This window comes from Carassius carassius, chromosome 30 (genome assembly GCF_963082965.1).
Source record: "Carassius carassius chromosome 30, fCarCar2.1, whole genome shotgun sequence".
Classification (NCBI taxonomy): Eukaryota; Metazoa; Chordata; class Actinopteri; order Cypriniformes; family Cyprinidae; genus Carassius; species Carassius carassius.
Window position 1 is genome coordinate 6,161,306 of NC_081784.1, and position 22,617 is coordinate 6,183,922.

Below are 22,617 nucleotides of genomic sequence, written 5' to 3' on the forward strand. Positions count from 1 at the left end.
ATATATATATATATATATATATATATATATATATATATATATATATATATATATATAAATTAAAGTGTATAGTTTTCTTTTATTGCATCTTGAAATTAATAGTTCTGTGTTTGTTTATTTATTTATTATTTATTTATTTATTTATTTATTTTTTGGAAGATTACAGCCTTTAATCTACTCAAAATAAATGTGCATATAAACCATGAACAGTTTAATTATAGCTGTATTTAAAAAATGCTTACTAACGACTATTAATTTTGGGAGAAGGCTATATAAAGCATGAACTGACTATTTACTAATGCTTAGCTAATGAGTGCAGCTATTATGAAGTGTTACCAATGCATTTACTAATGTTAACAAATGAGACATTATTTTAAAGTGTTACCAGATCCTTAAATAATTTAAAAGTGTTTTGTTATGATTTTATTGACCTATAAGCATTTGTGAAATAGTTTTGCTTGCATTACAGCTTAGTCTTCATCTGTGAGCTGAACAGTTTTACTGTTACATCCATGAGATTATGTAAAATCAGATAAATTTCATGTCACAGGGTGTCAGAGGTCAGTATCAAATGAGATTGAAATTATTATTTGCAGCACAAATAAGTATTTTTTTTTTAATTCCTGAAACTGTCAGAAAAGGATAAGGCCTAAGAGATTTCTTAAGCTGTGATGAAAACAGCACAATTAGCAACAACAACAAAAAAATAACAATTTAAAATACAGTTTTTTTTCTGGTGATTAAAGAGATGTTTTCTCTCTCTGTCTGTCTGCCACTCAGCTCATGCCCATCCCCCACTCTCACACACATACACACACACACACACACTCAGTCAGCACACATACATTCCTCAAACAGAGGGACAGAGTGAGTTGAGATGTCTGACAGTTTTTTAATTTTCTTTTAATCATACAGTGTTGTAAAGTCATGAAACTATGCATATTTCCTCAGAATGAGTTGATCTCTGTATGAAAAAAATGCTTTTAAGTGTTTGGAAGCTGCAATTTAAAAATACAAGAGAATTAATGATTCCCTTTTTACTGTAATTTCAAAAAATCACCACGACAAAACAGTTCAAGCTAACCAAAATCCGTTCGCAATTTCAGTTCCTCAATGTTTTTTCTTCATGTAGACAAAGTTTGGTGAGTATAGTGTACTTCCCCTGTGAGGAGTATGCATTAATTCACAACTGTAAAGTCTCAAAAATCCATATTCAAATCAAAATAGCTGACTTCCTGTTGGTCGTAGCTGATGACTGTGAATTAGAAAGTTGTCCGTCTTGATAAGAACAATATACATACCGAGTTTGGTGTCTGTAACTAAAACTAACCCCCCCACTTTTGACAAAAGGTGGCGCTATAGAGTGCCTTTTCCACACCCTTTTAAAAGCTTTTTCCAATGTCTAGCTATCAATAATACTGATATGTGTTTTGAGTTTCATGTAAATCTGAGGTTGTTATCTGCCTCAAAATCACCATAACAGAATTTTCAAGTTTGACACGTTGCCATGGCAACAATATATAAGATATCAATATCCCCACAACAGATTTACATCGGCCATGTTTTGTCATTATTCTGATGAAGTTTGAAGCAAATCCAGTAAAAATATGATGCTGAATTCAAAGCATTTTGAAAATGACTCAATTCCTGCTGCCAGTTGGTGGCGCTATAACGTTGACTTTTAATAGTCACATATATACGATCGGTATCATACATCGAACAAATCGATGAAGTTTGATCAAACTCAGGCAATGTATGTGGATGTTATTAGGCATTTCCTGTTTCTCATTTTTTGCCCAAATTTCAACGTCGCGCCACGGGCAAACCGTTCGAGATATCAAAAATCCCCTCGCAATTTTTCATCCCCAATGTCTTGAGATCATGTTGATCGAGTTTGGTGGCAATCAAGTAAAAAACCTATGACAAGTATATCAAATTCCAGAGCATGCTTTTTTTAAACAGCCCTGAATAGCTGACTTCCTGTTGGGCGGAGCCTATGACATAGAGCGCTAAAGTTGTTCAGCTCAATGAGATCTATAAGTGTACTGAGTTTCATATAAATATATGCAAGTGTGTGTGAGCTATGGTTCAAGATTTCTGACTGTGTTCCAGGGGGCGCTGTAGAGCCCCTGTGCCACGCCCGGGTCCCAGTCTCTGCGACGTCTTGATGGCCGCAGGTTCCAATGTGTGTGCCAATTTTCAAGAGTTTTTGAGCATGTTAAGGCCCCCAAAAACCCCCGGAAGGTTTAATAAAAAATAAAAATAATAATAAAAAGAATAATCCTTAGGGGAACAATAGGGCTCTTCGCCCCTTCGGGCTTGAGCCCTAAATATGTCATATTCTAGGTTCTTCAAAGTAGCCACCTTTTGCTTTGATTACTGCTTTGCACACTCTTGGCATTCTCTTGATGAGCTTCAAGAGGTAGTCACCTGAAATGGTCTTCCAACAGTCTTGAAGGAGTTCCCAGAGAGATGCTTAGCACTTGTTGGCCCTTTTACCATCTCGATTGGGTTCAGGTCCGGTGACTGTGGAGTGTGGAGGCCAGGTCATCTGGCGCAGCACCCCATCACTCTCCTTCTTGGTCAAATAGCCAGATGCCTTCAGTGTGACTCTACAATTTTCATAGACATGAAAAATAAAGAAAACTCTTTGAATGAGAAGGTGTGTCCAAACTTTTGGTCTGTACTGTATGTATATATATATATATATATATATATATATATTTACATATACAGTGCCCTCCATAAGTACTGGAACAGTCAAGACAAAAATTTTCTGTTTGCTGTGGAGTCAAAAAATCTGTAAATATGATTAAAAGATGAATATGAAACAAAACTAAAGAATCTCACATTTTATTATTGGGTGATTCAACACAAAGATGTTTTACCAGCTAAGAAGATCAGCACTTTTATAGTTTCATCTCCATGTGAGCATAGATATTGGAACAGTTGCCTCACAGGTCTTTCTAAGTGTTCAGCTGTCTCCTGTTGCATTAATTCTTCAGATATCAAAAGCAGGGAATGTGTCTTATCAGTTATATCCATTGCTTCTGCATTCTAATCTTGCATTCGATGATGACACACACAAACCAGGATGAAGATGAGGATGCTAAAAGAAAAGAGGAAGTCAATTAGAACTATAGGAAAAACAAAGGGCATGGAGAAAGGGCATGGACAGTTGTTGATGACCGACAAATCATAAAAGCTATGAAAATGAAACCTAAAATACATGTCTGTAAAATCACCAACAACCTCCAGAAAGCTGGGGTGATGCTCTGTTAATCTACAGTCCACAGGAGAATTTGAGAAGCTACACAGCCACATGCAAACCTCTGATCAGCACCAAAAATAGAAAGGCAAGATTCTTCACAAATGTGAGCCAGTAGAGGTTTGAGTTGATGGACCGATGAGACGAAGATTAACCTTTATCTAAGTGATTGGAAAGCAAAAGTGTGGAGAAAAAAGGGAACTGCAAATGATCCTAAGCATACAACTTCATCTGAAAAGCTTGGTGGAGGTGGTGTCATGACATGGGCATGGGCTGTCTCTAGAACAGGACCTCTTAATTTTAATGATGATTTAATGTATGATGGCAGTAGCAGAATGAATTTGAAAGGGTACAAAATCAGCTTGGCTACCAATATTCAAAAATATTCAATTATTCAATTATACCAATATTCATTAGAAAGCACTTCATATTGGATCAGGACAATGACCCAAAACAACCAGCTAGTTCAGTCAAGGACTTTATCAGGGCAAAGAAAAAGAAAAAAGAAAAAGATTGCCCAAATCTATCTCCAGATTTAAATCTTTTAATCATATTGGCAAATGTCTTGACTCCACAGCAGAGAAAGATATTTTGTATTTACTGTTCCAACACAACTATAAACTGTTTACATTTTCGGAGCAACGTACTGTAGCAACTTGTCACATTACTAAGCAGTGAAATTTGCAATAACAAGTAAGCTTTCAGATTTGAATGCAGCTCATTAATTCAGAATTAATAGTTGGATATATACATGAAGTATAATCTTCTGATGTACAAAATGTATACAAAATCTTGGCTGGCTTGATACTAATTCCATATGTATTCATGTATGTAATTACCTTTCCTGACCTGAGATAAGTTTGTATTATCAGCAGTATTATAGTTTGTATTATAGCAGTGTAACAGCAATATATAATGTAAGGCTTGTGGAAAGCCTATTTTTGAACAGATCGAGGAACAGACAACAGTGTCATCAAAAATAACTCTGCAGATGTCTGAGAGAAATATTGCCCAGAAAGAGCACACATGGTCTCTCCACATGTGATGAACGAGCCTCTTTGCATTTCTGTTTTTTTTCCCATTCTTCACATCCGTCTATTTTTGGTCCGACACTATTCGTTATTTGTGGCACCACCTGCAAAGCCTTTAATTAGCTCACATCTGCTTCACTCCCTCCCAAACTGATGCACTTGGTGCCCCTCCACTTTAAAAGACTATCATGAATCATAACCCCAAATCAAAAGCCCATCAGGACAAAAGCAAGCTACAGTATAATTGCTAATACTTCTGATTCCATGAAGAATGCAGAAGGAGATGCAATTTTAAGAACTGGTTTGCTTTCATCTGACACACGGAGAATGAAGTCTTCAAACAAAAACCTCGTCATGTCGAGACAAGCAAAACAATAGGGATTAAATATAGATTTCTTTGCTCTTTGTCATCCAAGGCAATCTCAAAAACAAAAAGCAATCAATAATGCTCAAAAGAAAACGAGAAATGAGACAAAACAATTTTAAGAGCATTTCAGCTGGGACTTGTTTCCATTCTACTTTCAAGTCGGAATTTCTTTTTTGCTTTGTGTTGCAGGCCTGCGCCGGAGTTACTCGTGTAGCGTTTGCAACGTGGTGCTGAATTCCATCGAACAGTATCACGCACATCTCCAGGGCTCCAAACACCAAAACAAGTGAGTGAGAATTTTCTGTCCTGAATGATATTCCATTCCTTCAACTCTTTCCAAGAGACTGCCCTCTTGATAGCCAAGGAGACTTAATGGAGTTATAATTATTGTTTCATTTAAGTAAGAACCAGCTTTATCTTAGATGTTTTCCTAAAATTATGTAGGAAAAAAATAAATACAGACAAATGAAACCAAAAAAAAAAAAAAAGATAAAATAAAATATACAAACCCATACTTTCTGTTTCACAACAGTTGTTCTTCAAAAAAAATAAATAAATAAACACTTTCATATTTCCCTTTAAATCTTCTCTCTCTCTTTAACTCACGTCTTCTCTAAGATTGGCTTTTTGGCCATATTTCTTATACATAACCTGACATCCACTGCTTCTGTCCTCAAAGGGAACATCAGTGGTCACCTCAGTTATAGTCGCTCAGGTCTGCTGCCGCTCAGGTCTGCTGCCTCCTGTTGAGTTCAGTAAAAATCACTGCAATACTGCCAAAACTTTTCACACCGTACAGACAAATCATGCACGATTCTATGATGTGTGCTGCTGACCGGTGGGATGTCTGTGATTAAAACATTCTCACTTAAGGATACAATATAAAAATAAAAATAAATAGTTTCGGTCTTTCTTTTAATTCAGAGCACTCTCTGCACATCTCTGTACTAAGAACCACGGGATGCTGCATTCCTGTCTTAAAGGGACAGTTCACTCAAAAAACCAAATATTCTGTCATTATTTACTCACCCTCATGTTGTTCCATATGTGTTTATTTTTTTTTATTTATTTTTTTTTTTGCTGTTCACTAAAGGAGTGTTTCTGGAGAATCTTCATGCTGATCTTTTTTCCATTATTCACAGAAAATCTTCCCCATCCTCTTTAGCTCTCAAATGGGTACAGATCAATTATTTTTTTTATCATAATTGGTTAATGGACTAAACATGTCACCATTAGTTTAAGTTTCATGAACTTTCAGTTTGTATTCTTTTGTTCCTGTCTGCCTTGGCTTGATTTTCCTGCTTGTCATTTGTAGTTATGGTTTCAGATATCATTAGGTCTTTGGTTTCAGCTGTGTCATTAATTTACCTTGGTTTTGTTAGTACTTAAGTTCATCTTTTTCCTTTGCTCAGGGTCCAGTCTCATTTTACTTTACAGTGTGCTACCTTCTGTCCTGTTACTTTTGCTTTATGATAAAAGATCCTTTGTTTGATACTCAATCTAGTAATTTTGTCTGCCCGTCTGCAACACTACATAACAAAACATCATTAAAACAGATGACATGTCTAACAGCCGTATTTGATTTGACAGCTGCAGAAGGGATTCAGAGCAAAAATTCTATTCAGAGCAAAAATATGCAATTTGGAGCAGTTGCTGATATTAATAAAGCAGAAATAAAATGAAATCTTGATAGCTTGTAAATAATTAGAGGCTTTACAAATCTTCATATCAAATATAATACAGTGGGATTTATAGAATTAACTAAGCTTAACGAGCAAAACTTTGTCAACCAGCTTTGCTAAGGGCTTGTAAACATTTTGGCTAAACATCTAGATCAGCCTAAACCATAAGTGAAATTCATACTAGACTAAGTTGGTTATTTACGCAGGTTGGTATAAAGTGATGTTTCTATTCAGACCGAGGTTGGTAAACATTACCACCTGTGAGCACTTAGAAACAATTAAAGTCACTTCTTGTTTCCATCTGGCAGAGCCCTTTGCACATCAAGCAGTGGTGTTTGGTTGATCTGCCACCCTGTTTGCCTCCAAATACACCGACTCGCCTCCAGCAGGACATGCCCATCAACCTCGTAATGAAATAAAAATGATTTAGAGCAAGAAAGTGGAGGGAGAGAGGAAAAGAGGTAGTAGAGCTCCTGCTGTTTGTCCAATAACACACAGATGACAGAAATGAAGCCACCTTTATACGAGGAACCTTCAGGTTTAGAGTCTGTGGTGATGGCGCTTTAATGTCTTCACTTCGAGGCAGCTGGCCCATTTCTTTGAGCTACGTGAGGTGACTACAACCGCTTCCAGCAACCCCTAATTGCTCTTCACAATAAACCAATTGATTAACATGCCAACAGAGTTGAGGTTTGGCAGGAGGACTCCAGCTGAAATGCAATTCACTACTATCTTACAATCATTAATTGTAATTAGAGCTACATCCTCTTGTACGAGGAATCACTGACAGCCAGGAAGAGCATTGATTAAAGAGGATGTTTCCCTATCTTGTTGCTGCAGCGGGTCTCTGCGTATTCTGATTGAGGTAAAGTTCATGTAAGGGTCTGTTTTGCATTAAGTAACCCTTGCAGAACATCACGCTTAGGATGCTGTTGTGGGAGGACAGCGTTGCCGATCTGTGCCGAACACAAGCGGCTTCCTGCTACATACACATTAACATTTTGTTTGTAAAACAAACAGCAGTTGCATGCAGTGCCAACCTGCATTAAGCACTGAGTACAAAAAAGAATATTTAACTAATGCAAAACAAACTATTGCAAAACTACTTAAATATAAATTTTATATTTATGCTATTTACGGTAAATTCACCCTCAAGATACACAGTATTGACAATTAATGTAATTGTACAATTATTATTGTTTCTGAATGCCTAGTTGTGGCATTCTTTAGTCAAATATATTCATATAAATGACATTGTAACGTTGCAACAATGTCCTACAAATCATGCTAGTTTAATTATTTATTCTCATATAACTTACAGTACATATATATTTCTATTTATGTATTTATTATATGAAGAGAGTTTTTGTGTATAATTTACATGTATTATTTATTTATATTTAATTTGTATATTAATTAATTAATTAATTAATTTATATATAGAGCAGAGACATTTATTTATAATATTAAACTTTATTTATTTATTGTTTCTTTAAATGCCCTTTTGTTCTCATGTAGCATTGGCAAGTCAAGAAGCTAGGCCTTTTGGGGTGGGGGCGGGGTAAAATTGCTAATTATTATGTTTGTCACCAGTTTTAACTGTTTAATATTACAGCATCCATTGTCCTCCAGAATAAGGTCACATAAAGTGCACTGAGACACAAACGGCATCACAGGGGCTGTTCCATCTCTTGGTGAGAAACACTCCCTTCACACACACCCATCAGAGGGACTCCAGAAGCCTGTCACTCTCATGTTGAGACAGACACACACTCTAATCAAAGGAGCTCCAGGGACCCATCCCGCTCATACTGGTACTCAGCAGATGGACAAAAGGGCTGTAATATCTGCCAGGTTGGTTTCATTTTGTAGGGCAGCAGCCAAAAAAACACCTGATTTCATTTTAAAACTGCCAGCATGCTGGGAGAGATTGTACCAAAAGAAGAGTACTGACCAGAATATTAGCATATACAGTCTGGGCTGAGTTTATCGGGAGATTACACCTTTAACTTGATTCAAGCGCAGTGTGATTATAATACAAGGATTGTGCTTTATTGTACACTTTATGACTCGTTTTCTTATTTTTGTTTTATTAATTTATAAATGAAATAATTAAAAAGGGCAGAAATATAGAAATACATAAATAAATAAATTTAAATAATTGTATGCATTTAGCAGACGCTTTTATCCAAAGCGACTTACATTGCATTCAGCCTAACATTTTTTACTTTGCATAATATATAAATAAAGTATATAAAGTATATTATATATCAGGGATAGGCACCTCCGGTCCTGGAGGGCCACTATCCTGCAGAGTTTAGCTTCAGCCCTCATAAAAACTCACCTGCCTGTATCTATCTAGTAATCCCGAAAACACTGATTACCTCGTTCAGGTGTGTTTAATTAGGGTTGGAGCTAAACTCTGCAGGACAGTGGCCCTCCAGGACCGGAGTTGCCTATCCCTGTTATATATTATGTAAAGTATAATATTATAGACTATAATATAATATAGTATTGTTTTGTTTTATAGTTATTATATCCAAGTTGTCTGTCTGGAACGCAGCATTATGTTAACATCAATAAACAATAGTGTACTACAATTAAGAGCCATTTTATAACGTGACATTTCAGCACTTGATAAACGGACAGCGAAAAATCATAATTATGTTATTAATAACTCACCCTCATGTCGTTCCAAACCCGTGAGACCTCCGTTTATCTTTGGAACACAGTTTAAGATATTTTAGATTTAGTCCGAGAGCTCTCAGTCCCTCCATTGAAACTGTGTGTACGGTCTACTGTCCATGTCCAGAAAGGTAAGAAAAACATCATCAAAGTAGTCCATGTGACATCAGAGGTTCAGTAAGAATTTTTTGAAGCATCAAAAATACATTTTGGTCCAAAAATAGCAAAAACGACGACTTTATTCATCATTGTCTTCTCTTCCGTGTCTGTTGTGAGAGAGTTCAAAACAAAGCAGTTTGTGATATCCGGTTCGCGAACGAATCATTCGATGTAACCGGATCTTTTTGAACCAGCTCACCAAATCGAACTGAATCGTTTGAAACGGTTACCGTCTCCAATACGCATTAATCCACAAATGACTTAAGCTGTTAACTTTTTTAATGTGGCTGACACTCCCTCTGAGTTAAAACAAACCAATATCCCGGAGTAATTCATGTACTCAAACAGTACACTAACTGAACTGCTGTGAAAAGACAACTGAAGATGAACACCGAGCCGAGCCAGATAATGAATAAAATATTTCCAAAAATACAAATAAAGAATGTAATACAATGATTTTGGGTAAACTCTTTCTTTTACTAGCTTCACAAATTGTATCAATTTATTTTCAATTTAATAAAAAATTTCAATTTTAAGGTCATATTTGAAAACTTTATTATATACAAAGACTTAACAGGTGCTCTTAGAAACCCCAGCTGTGTTTACTACAATATCTTCTTTGTTTTCAACCTGGAAACTACTAATTAAAGTTGAGTCAGAAAGAAAAAGAAACAATTAAATGCAATTGTGCAATAAATCAGCATTACGCATGATTGTTTCTGTCTTGTGTCTGTCTTTTTGGTAAATTAGAGAGCATTGTTCTCTGTGACACCAGACCTGAGTGGAACCAGTCAAAGTTAGAATTTAAGGATAAATGTTCAGCAATGGCATATTTATAGCATGATTCATTGACTGCAGCATGCTGTATTGCCTTGTATTGGATGCCTGGTATCACATAAAACTTTAAACTTGAACTTTGGTAATTGATGTTATTTTAAGTATGATGCATTTTCGGGGGGTGGGGGGGGAAGTTATGTGTATAATCATAAGTTGAAATTTCATGAATTTGTTTATTTATTTTAATCAAATCTGGTATTTGAAAAACTACTAAAAAGTTAAAATTATATATATATATATATATATATATAAAACGTCTCAAGGTTATGAATGTAACCCTGGTTCCTTAAAGGAATGAGACGCTGCATCAAGCGCTTTGGGGAACGTCCCTGACGAGAACGACTCTGAATATCGTGTGCAATCTTTCCAATGGAAGGGCATGACGTCACGGGCGGGGTGACGTAGCGACCAGGAAGCTATAAAGGCACCTGCCACGCAGCTGGCTTCAGCTTCGTGTAGGGAAGCAAGCGCCGGCAGGGATGCCGGGAGTATGGCTCTGCGACGCAGCGTCTCGTTCCTTCAAGGAACTAGGGTTACATTCAAAACCTTGAGACGTTCCTTTTCAGGAACTCGAGCTGCGTCAAGCGCTTTGGGGAATGATGTGTCCACGTTGCCAGAATTCCAAATCCCTGCCTAGTGTGTATCCCAAGAGCACAGCTAAGACAAGAGAACAAAAGAGCCCGGAGTGGCTCGCATATCAAGGTCATAAAATCTGGCAAATGTAGAGGGCGTGGATCATCCCGCAGCGTTGCAGATGTCAAAGAGGGACACACCTGCTAGAGAGGCCTTAGAGACAGCCAAACCCCGAGTGGAGTGAGCCTTGGCTCCCAAAGGAAGGGGAAGACCAGAGGACTCATAGGATACGTTGATAGCCTCGACTATCCAACGACTAAGGGTCTGCTTAGAGGCAGGAAAACCCTTTTTAGGAAGACCATAGCAAACAAGCAATTGGTCAGATTTTCTCCACAGGGCAGCTCTGTGAACATATGCGCCCAGCGCTCAAACTGGACACATACAGTTTAGCTTCTCCTGGTCTGGCACCCGAAAGGGAGGAGGGCAGAAGGCCTGCAGTAATCTGGGTTGTGGAGTAACAGAAGGAACTTTAGGAACATAACCCGCTCGCGGGTATAAGAATGCTTTGGCCATACCAGGGGCAAACACCCACAACTACCAAAACTCCGGGCGAGGATTAATTATTTTGCCCTGCGCCTGAGAGAGTAGATCTGTCCTGATCGGAATCTCCCAAGGGGAGCCGTCGAGGAGAGAGATCAGATCTGCGAGCCATAACGGGCCCAACCAGAACGGGGCTAGTAATAGAAGAAGGACCTCGTCCCGGCGTACTCTCACCAGAACTCCCAGGAGCAGAGCGATAGGGGGAAAGGCGTACAGATGAAGCCTCAGCCAGGTCTGTAACATAGCGTCCAGTCCCAGAGGAGCTGGATGAACTATCCGGGCGAGGATTAATTATTTTGCCCTGCGCCTGAGAGAGTAGATCTGTCCTGATCGGAATCTCCCATGGGGAGCCGTCGAGGAGAGAGATCAGATCTGCGAGCCATAACGGGCCCAACCAGAATGGGGCTAGTAATAGAAGAAGGACCTCGTCCCGGCGTACTCTCACCAGAACTCCCAGGAGCAGAGCGATAGGGGGAAAGGCGTACAGATGAAGCCTCAGCCAGGTCTGTACCATAGCGTCCACTCCCAGAGGAGCTGGATGAACTAGAGAGAAACAGAGGGGACATTGCGATATCTCTTGAGTCGCAAAGAGGTCCAAAAACTCTCCATATCTACTTCACCACCTCGGGGCTTCGGCCCTTGTCTCGACAGTATGTCTGCTCCCACAGTCAATCTCCCAGGAATATACACTGCTCCGAATGAGAGGAGTTTGTCCTGGGACCACAGAAGGATCTGGTGTGCCAGCTTGTACAATGGGCGCGAATGCAGATCTCTCTGGTGACTGATATAAGAAATCACCAATGTGTTGTCGGTGCGCACCAACACATGGTGACCTCTCAGGTCTGGGACGAAATATTTCAATGCTCGATGCACAGCTAGCATCTCTTGACAACTGGTATGCCATGTCAGATGGCAACCGCTCCACAGACCGCGGGCAGGGTGGCAACTCATGACCGCACCCCAACCGGTGAGGGACGCATCTGTCGCTAGCGTTACACGGCGACCAAGAGCTCCCAGCACCGGGCCCTGATTCAAGAACCAAGGTTTCTTCCACATGTCTAAGGCACGAAGGCATCGCCGTGTGACCTTGATAGTCCCTCAGGGAAAATCCCTTGGTCTTGAGCCACCACTGTAGGGGTCTCATGTGCAGGAGGCCAAAAGGTATCACGTTGGACACAGCTGCCATAAGCCCTAACAGTCTCTGAAACTGTTTGACAGTGAGTGACTGGCCTTCTTTGACTCTCTCGACTGATGTGAGGATCGACTCAATCCGAGCAGGAGACAGACGTGCCTGCATCGTGGTCGAATCCCACACTACGCCTAGATAGGTGGTACTCTGAACTGGAGAAAGTACACTCTTCTTGGCATTTAGTCTCAAACCCAGCTCCCCCATATGTGCGAGAATGACATCTCGATGTCGAACCGCCATTTGCTCTGATTGAGCTAAAATCAAACAATCGTCGATATAGTTCAGAATGCGGATGCCCTGCATACGGAGGGATACCAGAGCCGCATCTACACATATCGTGAACGTGCGGGGTGAGAGTGCAAGGCCGAAGGGAAGTACTCGATATTGGTAGGCTTTGCCCCCGAAAGCAAACCTCAGAAACTTCCTGTGTTGTGGAAGGATGGATATGGAAGTTTGTGTCTTTAAGATCTATTGTGACAAACCAGTCTTCGGATCTGATTTGAGCTACAACTTGTTTGACAGTGAGCATTTTGAACTTCAGTGACATTACTGAGAGGTTTAGATGACGTAAGTCTAAGGTCGGACGCAACCCCCCATCCTTCTTTGGAACTATGAAATACCGGCTATAAACCCGGACTCCCTGTCTAGAGGAGGGACCACCTCGATGGCCTCCTTCCTTAATAGGGTATTCACTTCTTGTTCCATAACCAGAGCCTGCCGGGGGCCGACTATTGTCGGTGTAACCCCATTGAATGTTGGCGGTGGATGGCCGAACTGAATGCGATAGCCTCTTTCTTCTGTGTGCAGGACCCATTGAGATACATTTGGCAGTAGTTTCCACGCTGCTAACTAATGTACTAAGGGAATCAGTCTCTCGAGACTGACCTCTGGTCTAAGAGGCCCCCGAAGGGGCGGCAAGCGTCTCAGCTCTGCTACGCTCACGGGCGGAAATAACTGAGAGCAGTGCTCGCTGGAAGCCGCTGCACCCTGAAACTCTGGCAGGGTTGGCAGACCCACCTCCCGAGGGCACTGAGGTGAGACGGGCACCGTGTAATGAGGTGGACAACACTCTACCCCAGTAGGGGCCCCCCTGTGGAGTGACCGAAATGCGTCATGACTTCTTGGCCGTGGACCTCCCAGCCTGAAGTACGCTCCATCGGATTCGGATTAGGTTGAGAAGTCACTGGCCCAGAGTGTTGCTTCAGCCTCTGGTCCCAAAGCGGCAACGCTCTGTTTGTATGCGGAGGGGGCTGCTCCCGCCCAGCAGTCCCTCCAGTACATCTAACTTCATGAGTCAAATAACTGTCATTATATTCCTCAGAATTTAATGCAATCAAACAATCAGACAAGTAAATACGGTCTGGATTGTGATACAATACACATTGAAGTGATATATTGAACTTCTCGAAGTTAGATAACAGTCATTAGATTCCTCAGAATCCAATGCAGTCCAACAATCAGACAAGTAAACACGGTCTAGATTGTGATAAAGTACACATTGTAGTGATATATTGACTTCTCAAAGTCATCATATTACTCAGAATTTAATGTAATCAAACAATCAGACAAGTAAACACGGTCTAGATTGTGATAAAGTACACATTAAGTGATAGAACTAACTCCTCCTTATTAAATGGAGTTTTAATAACTAGACACGCGGTCGGGTATGGAAAAATTCACATCAAAACTGAAAATGATGTAATACACGCGTTGCCTCGACAGCGCGCGAATAGCTTAGTCACACAAACAATATTAATCCCCTCAGAGATTAAATAGCTGCTCATTAACGCTGCCCGTATAATGTTAGCCATAACACTGTTTGTTGTATACTGGTGCTTATGCAACTTTATGTTTGTGCAACTACAAGCTCGCCGACGCTCTCCGTGTCAATCTCGTCGGAGAAAGAAAGGCAGAGCGTCAAGCCCGATGCCTGGGGGGGAAGAACCGAAGCTTGGTCTTCCGAACCACGGAATTGGGTCAGGTCTGATGGGTACCGGCATCGCGAGGAACGCTGGCGAAGGCCCACTTCTCGAAGAGAGCCCTCCGGGATCGAAGCGCACGTGAACTACGCTGCACGCTTTGATCCCGGGCAGACCACGCACAGACCGTGTGTATCCCCGCCTCTAACGTTTAGCTTTGTTGAGTAGGGAGGAACACACAATCTGAACGCGGTCTGGATTCACCCTTCAGATGCCAGTCTTAGCTTTGCTCTCTGACATACTATAGCTACTTAAAAGAGCTAATAGAGACAAACGACAATAAATAAGACTGACAAGACAGAAAGAAATGCACACACAGAGCGCTTACTGAAGGACAAGAAGCTGAAGCCAGCTGCGTGGCAGGTGCCTTTATAGCTTCCTGGTCGCTACGTCACCCCACCCGTGACGTCACGCCCTTCCATTGGAAAGATTGCACACGATAGTCAGAGTCGGGGTCGTCAGGGACGTTCCCCAAAGCGCTTGACGCAGCTCGAGTTCCTGAAAAGGAACCACTTTTGCACCAATAACTAACTAAAACTGAAATTCAAAAATATAAAATAAAATAAAGAAGAATTGGTCAAAAAAGAGGAAATCTAAAAATAGTAATGTTCAAAAACTATATGCAAAATAAAAGTTACTTGTGCACCATAAAAACTAACTAAAATAAAAAATCTAATTTTAAACAACAAAGCTAAATAAACATCAAATAAAAGCTACAATATTTAATGGTTTATAATTGGACAAAAAGAGAGAACAAATCCATATCTAATGATGTCTATCAAATTAAGCTCTGAAACTTTAGAAAATTAAAGCTCATCTGTAAAGTCATTATCATAATTATTAAGATAATTTGCAAAATATCATGTTTTGACATAAACTTAGAGATCGGAAATATGCTTCTAGTGCACCAAATAAAATAAAATAAACATTTTTAAAAAGGCGTGGCTTTTCCAATGCAGACAAAGATTTTATAGAATCAGTGCTCCACATACATAAAGCATTTTTTCTCACACCATTAAATAAGAGGAACATTTAGCCAGAAGGAACTGCTGCTAATGTGAGAGAAAATTGATTTTTGAAGACCAGGAAGGATGATGATAGCAGTCTAAAATAAGTCATAAATGAATCATGAATTCCCATTCAGCTGTGCCGGCTGGTTGGAGATCTGAGCATCTCAACTACAGACAAAAGCCTCAGTGTGAAAGGTACTATGGATTTTGAATGCACGTTAAGGTGCTCTAAATGCCTGTCAACAGAAATGACTACTGGATTTTAAAGTAGACATTATTGCCTATTTATTTATGGTGAAAAATTTATTATTGGACACGAATGACCAGATTAAACACTCAGCCTGTCCCCTCTTTGCATAGACAGCAGTTTGTTGATGGATGCACTGACTTAAAGGATGTTTCTTCTCATTCTTCTTCTCTTAATTTTTTTCTACTGTTCAGTCTCATATTGCACAATCATGCGTTCCTTGAAAAGCAGCCATGACAATCCAAACTCTTACGGCTATAATTATCTATCTGGGAAGGGAACTTCAGAGAGACTTCCTTCTTTTAGGGGTGGAGGGAGAGCTGTCACACCCTGCCACCCCCTGCTGTGTATGTGGAATGAGCTCTGATTCAATCTGAAGTAAAAAAAAATTCACCTGTCACTACTGCAGGCTTCAAAAAATCATTGGTGTTAGATTAAAGAAATAACCAAGTGGTTTTCATGTTGTTCCAAACCCATATGTTATTTTCTCAAATCAAATTGAGTACATATTGACAGAACTTAGATTTTTGAGTAAACTACTCCTTTATAATGTAGTGGTGATGTACTCCTTTATAATGTAATGTTTACCTGGATTCATCAACATGGAAATAAACAAGTGGTATCAGGTAGCCACTCAGATGGTGCATTTTTGGTTCAGCTCACGTAATCATCAGAATCTCTTCTGCATGAGCAGCATTTAACCTCTTGCTTTTATAAAAATCTTACATTTTTTATATGCATTATATATAACATATAATATTGCTCAATTTTAATTAAAAAGAAAAAAATTATAAAATGTAGTACAATTCCGCCTATCAGCATAAGCGTTATGTGTGAATGATTTTTTGGTGTGCAATACTCAGGCACCCAGACTTGCATTTGTAACATTTTGTTTCTCTTCAGTGCACATTTAGCATACTCCAAATTTAGGGATAATGATATGGCAGATAATGAGCAGCAGTTTGATTCAAGCTGTGCTCTTTTGTCATCAAGGAACCGTTATTGTCTGTGCATCCTTCCGGCTCTGATTTACCAGATTGGATGATGCAATAACTCATAGTCCCCAATACTGACCTCTGACACTCACAGATTACCAGACAAGACAGGTTGTTATCATCAGCCACAGACATGATGATACCTGCAGAGATTAAGCTTTCATGCAATCATGTTTACTGGCTTTCACCCCGACCGCAGTCTGTCTGCTCCATTAGTGTCTGAAGTGCAGTTGGTGGCCAGTGATTGTCTCACTGCACTGTGACCAGAGAGCTTGTGGTACAGGGTCACGCCAGGCTGTGCTGACAGAATGTGTTAGCAGTGCTTACCCGCTGCTGGCCAGTGTTGCTCTCTCAAGAGCTCTAGGGTGCATTGCTGGAAGAAGACTGCCTGGTTTAGCATCTGCGGCCCACTCCCACTGCGTCCTCTAAAAGCATTTTGCCACTCTCCTTCAGCCACCAAGGCTCAGGCCATAATTTCCATAAGTCTGCTGAATCATAGCGCTCACACCCCATCTCTCACTCCACCACAACACGTCAGCCAAGATGCAACGGCCACACAGAGCTGGTTTCAAATTCACACACACGTCTTCTTCTTAGAGCACATAAAAACATATGAGACAAGAGATGAGAAACAATAAGAGCAGCATTCATATAAAAAAGGCTCTGAGTTTGACTTATAAGAACACTTAAGATTTTTTGAGGGTACAGAACGAGTCAAATTAAGTGGGATTTTGGACAACTGAACCTGCATGGCTGAAATTTGTCAACATACAATGCCGTTCTAATTGTTTTATTCCATTTTAAATAAATGTTGTTCAAGCATTCTATTCAAGAATCCTGAAAACAATTATCACAAAAATATTAAGCACCACTACCATTTTCACCAATGATAATAAGAAATGTTTCCTGATCATCAAATCAGCATTATAAAATGATTTCTGAAGGATTGCGTAGTAATCATGTAGAGTGCAGTAATGATACAGTTGGATCTCTCAAAAAAAAGCACATTCACACACAATCGCTTTCGCAATAATGCATTCCAACAAATGTAATCTTACAGTGCTACTTCATCTATAACTGATTTTGAATAAGCAAAAACTGTAAGAAATGCATTGAACTGTAGATAAAATAACTGACGAAAATGTACTGTTATTTTTATCACAAACAAAATTTGCACAGCAGATAGCAGCAATTATAGCCTACCTTTTAATGTTGACAATCATGTTATTAGTCTGGCATGTGGTATGAAAAAATAGTTTGCACACAATAGCCTAAGCCATTTTGAAACTCTCCTGTTATTTTATTTATTTTAGTTTTTGTTTTAATAAAGGCTACGTTGTGAACAACATTTCCAACATATTGTAATACTTTAGCCACGGATCGGTGTTTCTGGTATCAGTGAGCACGGAGTGGAGCGGGAGTGGAGTGATTATTAAATGCTCTGAGCGCGGAGGGGTTGTCTTTCAACTCTGCTCATATATTCTGGTTTCATCCTTTTGATGTCTCCACGTCTCAGTACTTTTAAGAAGAGAGCGCATCTGCACACCTCTCAGGGTTGACCGGGTACTCGGTACCACTGGTAGTTTAAAAAAACCTGGTACCGTAACATTTTAATTTTTGTAGTACCGACTTGGTACCAAAGTACCAGGTCTTTTGACAACACTACTCGCAACACAACCAGATAGAGAAATGTGCCGCAAATACTCGCAACATAACCAAATACAGAAACGTGCCGCAATTATGCCCAATACAACCATATAAAGAAATGTATTAAATTATATTATAGATTATATTTAGTGTTAAATATAATGTAGAAGATATAGAGGATTATATCAGGGTCAGTATTAAAAAATGTGAAAACACCTGCTCTAAAGGATGCATATCATTACTGCAGTCTTTTCCTGAAGTGAAAAGTTTGAGAAGCATAATCCATTTGCTCAGTGGTGACTACAGGAAACAACTGATACACTAAAGTGACCTAATTTGAGATTTTCTTTTCAACAGTATGCCTTTCAGATGCATTTTTCACACAAGACTTGCATTTAAAGTTACCTAAGGAACTTGTGGTCTCCAAAATAGACAATAAGCTCTCTGATTTCAGTTTATTTCCTCCTGCAGTTGCAGACACCGGCTCATCTATAACATTCCGTCCCTCTAATGTTCTCCATCAGTACAGCAGTTGAAAATGGATCTTACTGCCTCAGTGTAAATTATGCCATGCTTTTCAGTTGATGAGTTGCCAGTTGGATGTGCTCTGCAGGTGAAAGTCAAGAAGAGTTAAACACATACGTTTGGGAGTTGAAAACACATCCTCTTTACCAGATCCCCTCTCCACCCACTAGAGTATATGGGCAGTACAGAGTAGAAGTGTGGAGTTGAATGATTTAACCTGGAGCAAGGAGTGATTTGTTTGAAAGTCAGAGCACCTTTGTTTTCTCTTGCTCTAGGAGGACTCTGATACAGCTGTATAAAAGGCCATGTGTACTCTATTAAAATAACATAAAAATACAAATCAAAAACAAGCATTAAAATAATCTAAAACAAAATTCTAAATGTTAAGTGAGTCCATGTATCATCCGATCATTTAATAATTCCATTCAATCTGACAAACGAAAAATGGCAATTTTTCGTTTTTCCATTTGAACCACAAATTGAAAGTTGGAGTTCCATGGAGAAAGATTCAATAAATGAAAAGATGGCTAGTTTTTTTTTTTCTTTAACAACGGAAAACTACATTTTGGTTTGACAGCTTTGTTCATTTTAGGAACACAAATTAAGATTTTTTTTTATAAAATCGGAGAGCTCTCTGACCCTCCATAGACAGCAACACAACTGTAATGTTGCCAGGTCCAGAAACGTAGTAAGGACATCAGTAAAACAGTCCATGTGACATCAGTGGTGCAATTTCAATTTTGCAAACCTACGAGAATACTTTTTTGTGCGGAAAGTAAACAATAACAATAATTTATTCTACAATTCTTCTTCCCGAGTTACGTCTTCCTCAATTTTGATGAGTTCCCCAAGAATGTAATCAGCATTGTTTACGCTTGGGGGAAAGTGTGCGAATGGGTTGTGACACTCTCTAAAATGTCAGAAGACGGTAACTCTAAAGGGAGAAGAATTATTGAATAAAGTCATTATTTTTGTTTTCTTTGTGCAAAAGGTATTCTCATAGCATCACGAAATTGAAGTTGAGCCACTGATGTCACATGGACTGTTTTACCGATGTCCTTACTACATTTCTGGACGTGGGAACAGTTGCGTTGCTGTCTATATCTTATGTCTTATCTTAATTTGTCAAATTGGCAAATTAAGATAATTTTAAGATAATTTTCCTTAATTTCCAAAGATGAACAAAGGTCTTATGGGTTTGGAACGACATAAGGGTAATTAATGACAGAATTTCAATTTGGGGTGAACTAACCCTTTAATTAATGATTTGCTGAGCTTAAAAATATTTTCGGTTCTTTTAAAATTTTAATGTGCCAGACGAAGTCCTGCTCCAGTCCATCCTTGCTTTCTTTATAGTTCTGCAGTAAAGGCTTAGCAGAAGTACAATAATACCTAAACATTTCACTTTTAACCAGTGATGTAGCATTCATCCGTGGCGCATAGAAAAAAATATAGGGACTACAACAGAATCATAATTAATGTGATTACATATAAATGTAATAAACAACCCTCTCCATCAGCAAATGAATTAACGTAGTACAGAAAATGGAGCTGTTTGACCAATCAAATGAAGGGGGAATGTCAGCACCACCAACGTACACAAATGTAATACTGAAGCCATAAACCGACTTACAATATACAAAATAACAGAGAAAATATATATTTTTCCATTTGTTAAACAAAATGGAAAAAAAAGCCATCTTTCCATTTCATAAGTGTATTTCTCTACAGAATGACAACTTTCCATTTTTGGTTCATACAGAAAAAAAAATATTGACCTTTTTACCTTTTTTGGTTTGCCAGATTGAATGGAATAATTGAAAGATCAGATGATTCACGGACCAAAGTGGCATCATATTTCGTAATTCCCTCAACAACTGTTATTTCTTTAAAAAACAGAATTCCAAAAGTCTTGGAAAACCTGGATATTTGAAGGAACAAATCTATTTAAAAAAATAAAATAAAAAATCATGGAATTTTTAATGAATATTATTTTTTTAGTTATGTTGAGCTCTAAAATATTCAAAATTTAAGTTTGTGAGTAAAAAAAATAAAAATAATAATAATAATTTAAAAAATATAAATTTTATATATTGGGGGCCGCAGAACCAAACAGGTTGAAAGCCACTGATAAACACTAAAGCATCATTGCAACTGTACAAAAGCAGAGTAAACATCATAGTAGTTAATGATATGTTTAAAACAGCATAGGGCTTCACAGACTTCTGCCACTTAAAAAGCTCAAGCTCTTCAAAGTCAGGTGGATTCTGATTGGATCTCATTGATTTTATTGTTCATCAGTTGGAGAAAATCATTCTGAAAATGTTTCCAACCAGTAGAATGTTTAGGCACTAAGCAACCTACACAATTGCGCGGGCCCAGCTGTCCATGGGGCCCCCCACACAACACAATTTATACCGAGGGGGGACCACTTGCTGAGGGTCCCCAAAACACTAAACACACCCCTGATTCCAACAATATTGTTTTCTGTGTTTTTATAGTTGTGGTGTGGACTTCCCTTTTCTCCTATGATGACAATGATTGTTTACACTTATCGTTATAGTTCTCGTCCTTGACCGCCCATTATACTTGAAAGCAGCAAAAGATTTTTCTCACCTTTGAATGCGGCGACATGCAAAGTAGAAATCCTGAAGCGGAGCTGGACTGGAGTGATTACAGAACACTTAAACTGAGGATGGAAAATATCTGCCGCTCCAGTCCGCTCATCGTCATAGCGCTCTCTGCTTTTTTCCTCCTGCTTAGTGTGTTTTCTTATCTCCTTTACAGCTCAGGAGCACACGGGTCTGTCCTGCTGTGATTATACACCCTTTATCTTACAGGCAGGCCGACTCTGGCCTCTCTGCATCACTTGACTGGGCTTTCACCTGAGCTCTGTTTGCTCATCATCACACTTAAGGAGATTTTTAGTATGTGGCCAGCAGCTGGATAAGTCAGTGATTTAGTGCAGGCGAGAGCAGGACCGTTAACAGTCTGGTGTTTTACTACAGATGGTGAGGACAGGGCATGTGAGAGCTCAGGATTCAGTGTTTGGTGACCCATTTTCTAGGTGTGATGATAATGTGAGTGAAGATACCTTTGTCTCACCCCGTGACAAAAATGGAAAAAGGGGGAAGGGAAAGCGAGGATCAAAGGAGACTGTAAAAGAATGAAGTTGCGGAAGGAGGAGGAGGACGGCAGAGTGCTTGAACAGTTGTGCTGATTGATAAGATGAGAGTGGTGTAATCGGAGCCCTTCGCACTGATGTTTAGACCCTCTCCTCCTGGTATCGATCCCTTGGGCAGCCTGGAACACGGTAGGAGGTTCCAGCTCATTGGGCTTCCTCTGCTTGTGTAATCAGTCTCCCTGAACAGGAAACCCGCAAGACTGGGGGCATGGACAGGTAGAAAGTGGTGCCTCTGGTGGGAAAGAGCTGATCTGTTGAGACAAGACAAGCTCAGGCTAACAGCCTTTTCATCCCGTAACAAACAAATGACACAGTGTCTTGTAGGGATTGGGATAAGAATGTTACAATAAGCCATTATATGCAGATAAGGACTCTATTTGGTACACAAGTATATAAATGCAGATGATTCTAGCTACACAAGCTTGAATTTCACATGTTGCTGTGTTCCCAAAAAATATGGTAGATCTTTATTAAAATCAACCTTGTAATTTTTTTCTTGTTATATGAAGATCACAATAAGACATTTTACCCTTTTCCCAGAGCCAGACAATTATAAAATGGTGCTTTCAAAAATGACAGTACTTTATTACTATATATAACTAAATTGTATTACTTTATTACAATATATAGTATATATAC

At 39.2% G+C, this 22,617-nt stretch overlaps 1 protein-coding gene across 2 annotated transcripts in view; it reads left to right on the plus strand.

Annotated features, from left to right (window-relative positions):
• LOC132110474 (zinc finger matrin-type protein 4-like) overlaps window positions 1-22,617 on the plus strand; it is a 110,090-nt gene that overhangs the window by 74,549 nt on the left and 12,924 nt on the right. For both annotated transcript variants that reach the window (XM_059517103.1, XM_059517104.1), the window contains exon 6: window positions 4,856-4,952. In XM_059517103.1, the coding sequence (XP_059373086.1) occupies window positions 4,856-4,952 (97 nt within the window). The remainder of the gene's footprint in view (window positions 1-4,855; window positions 4,953-22,617) is intronic.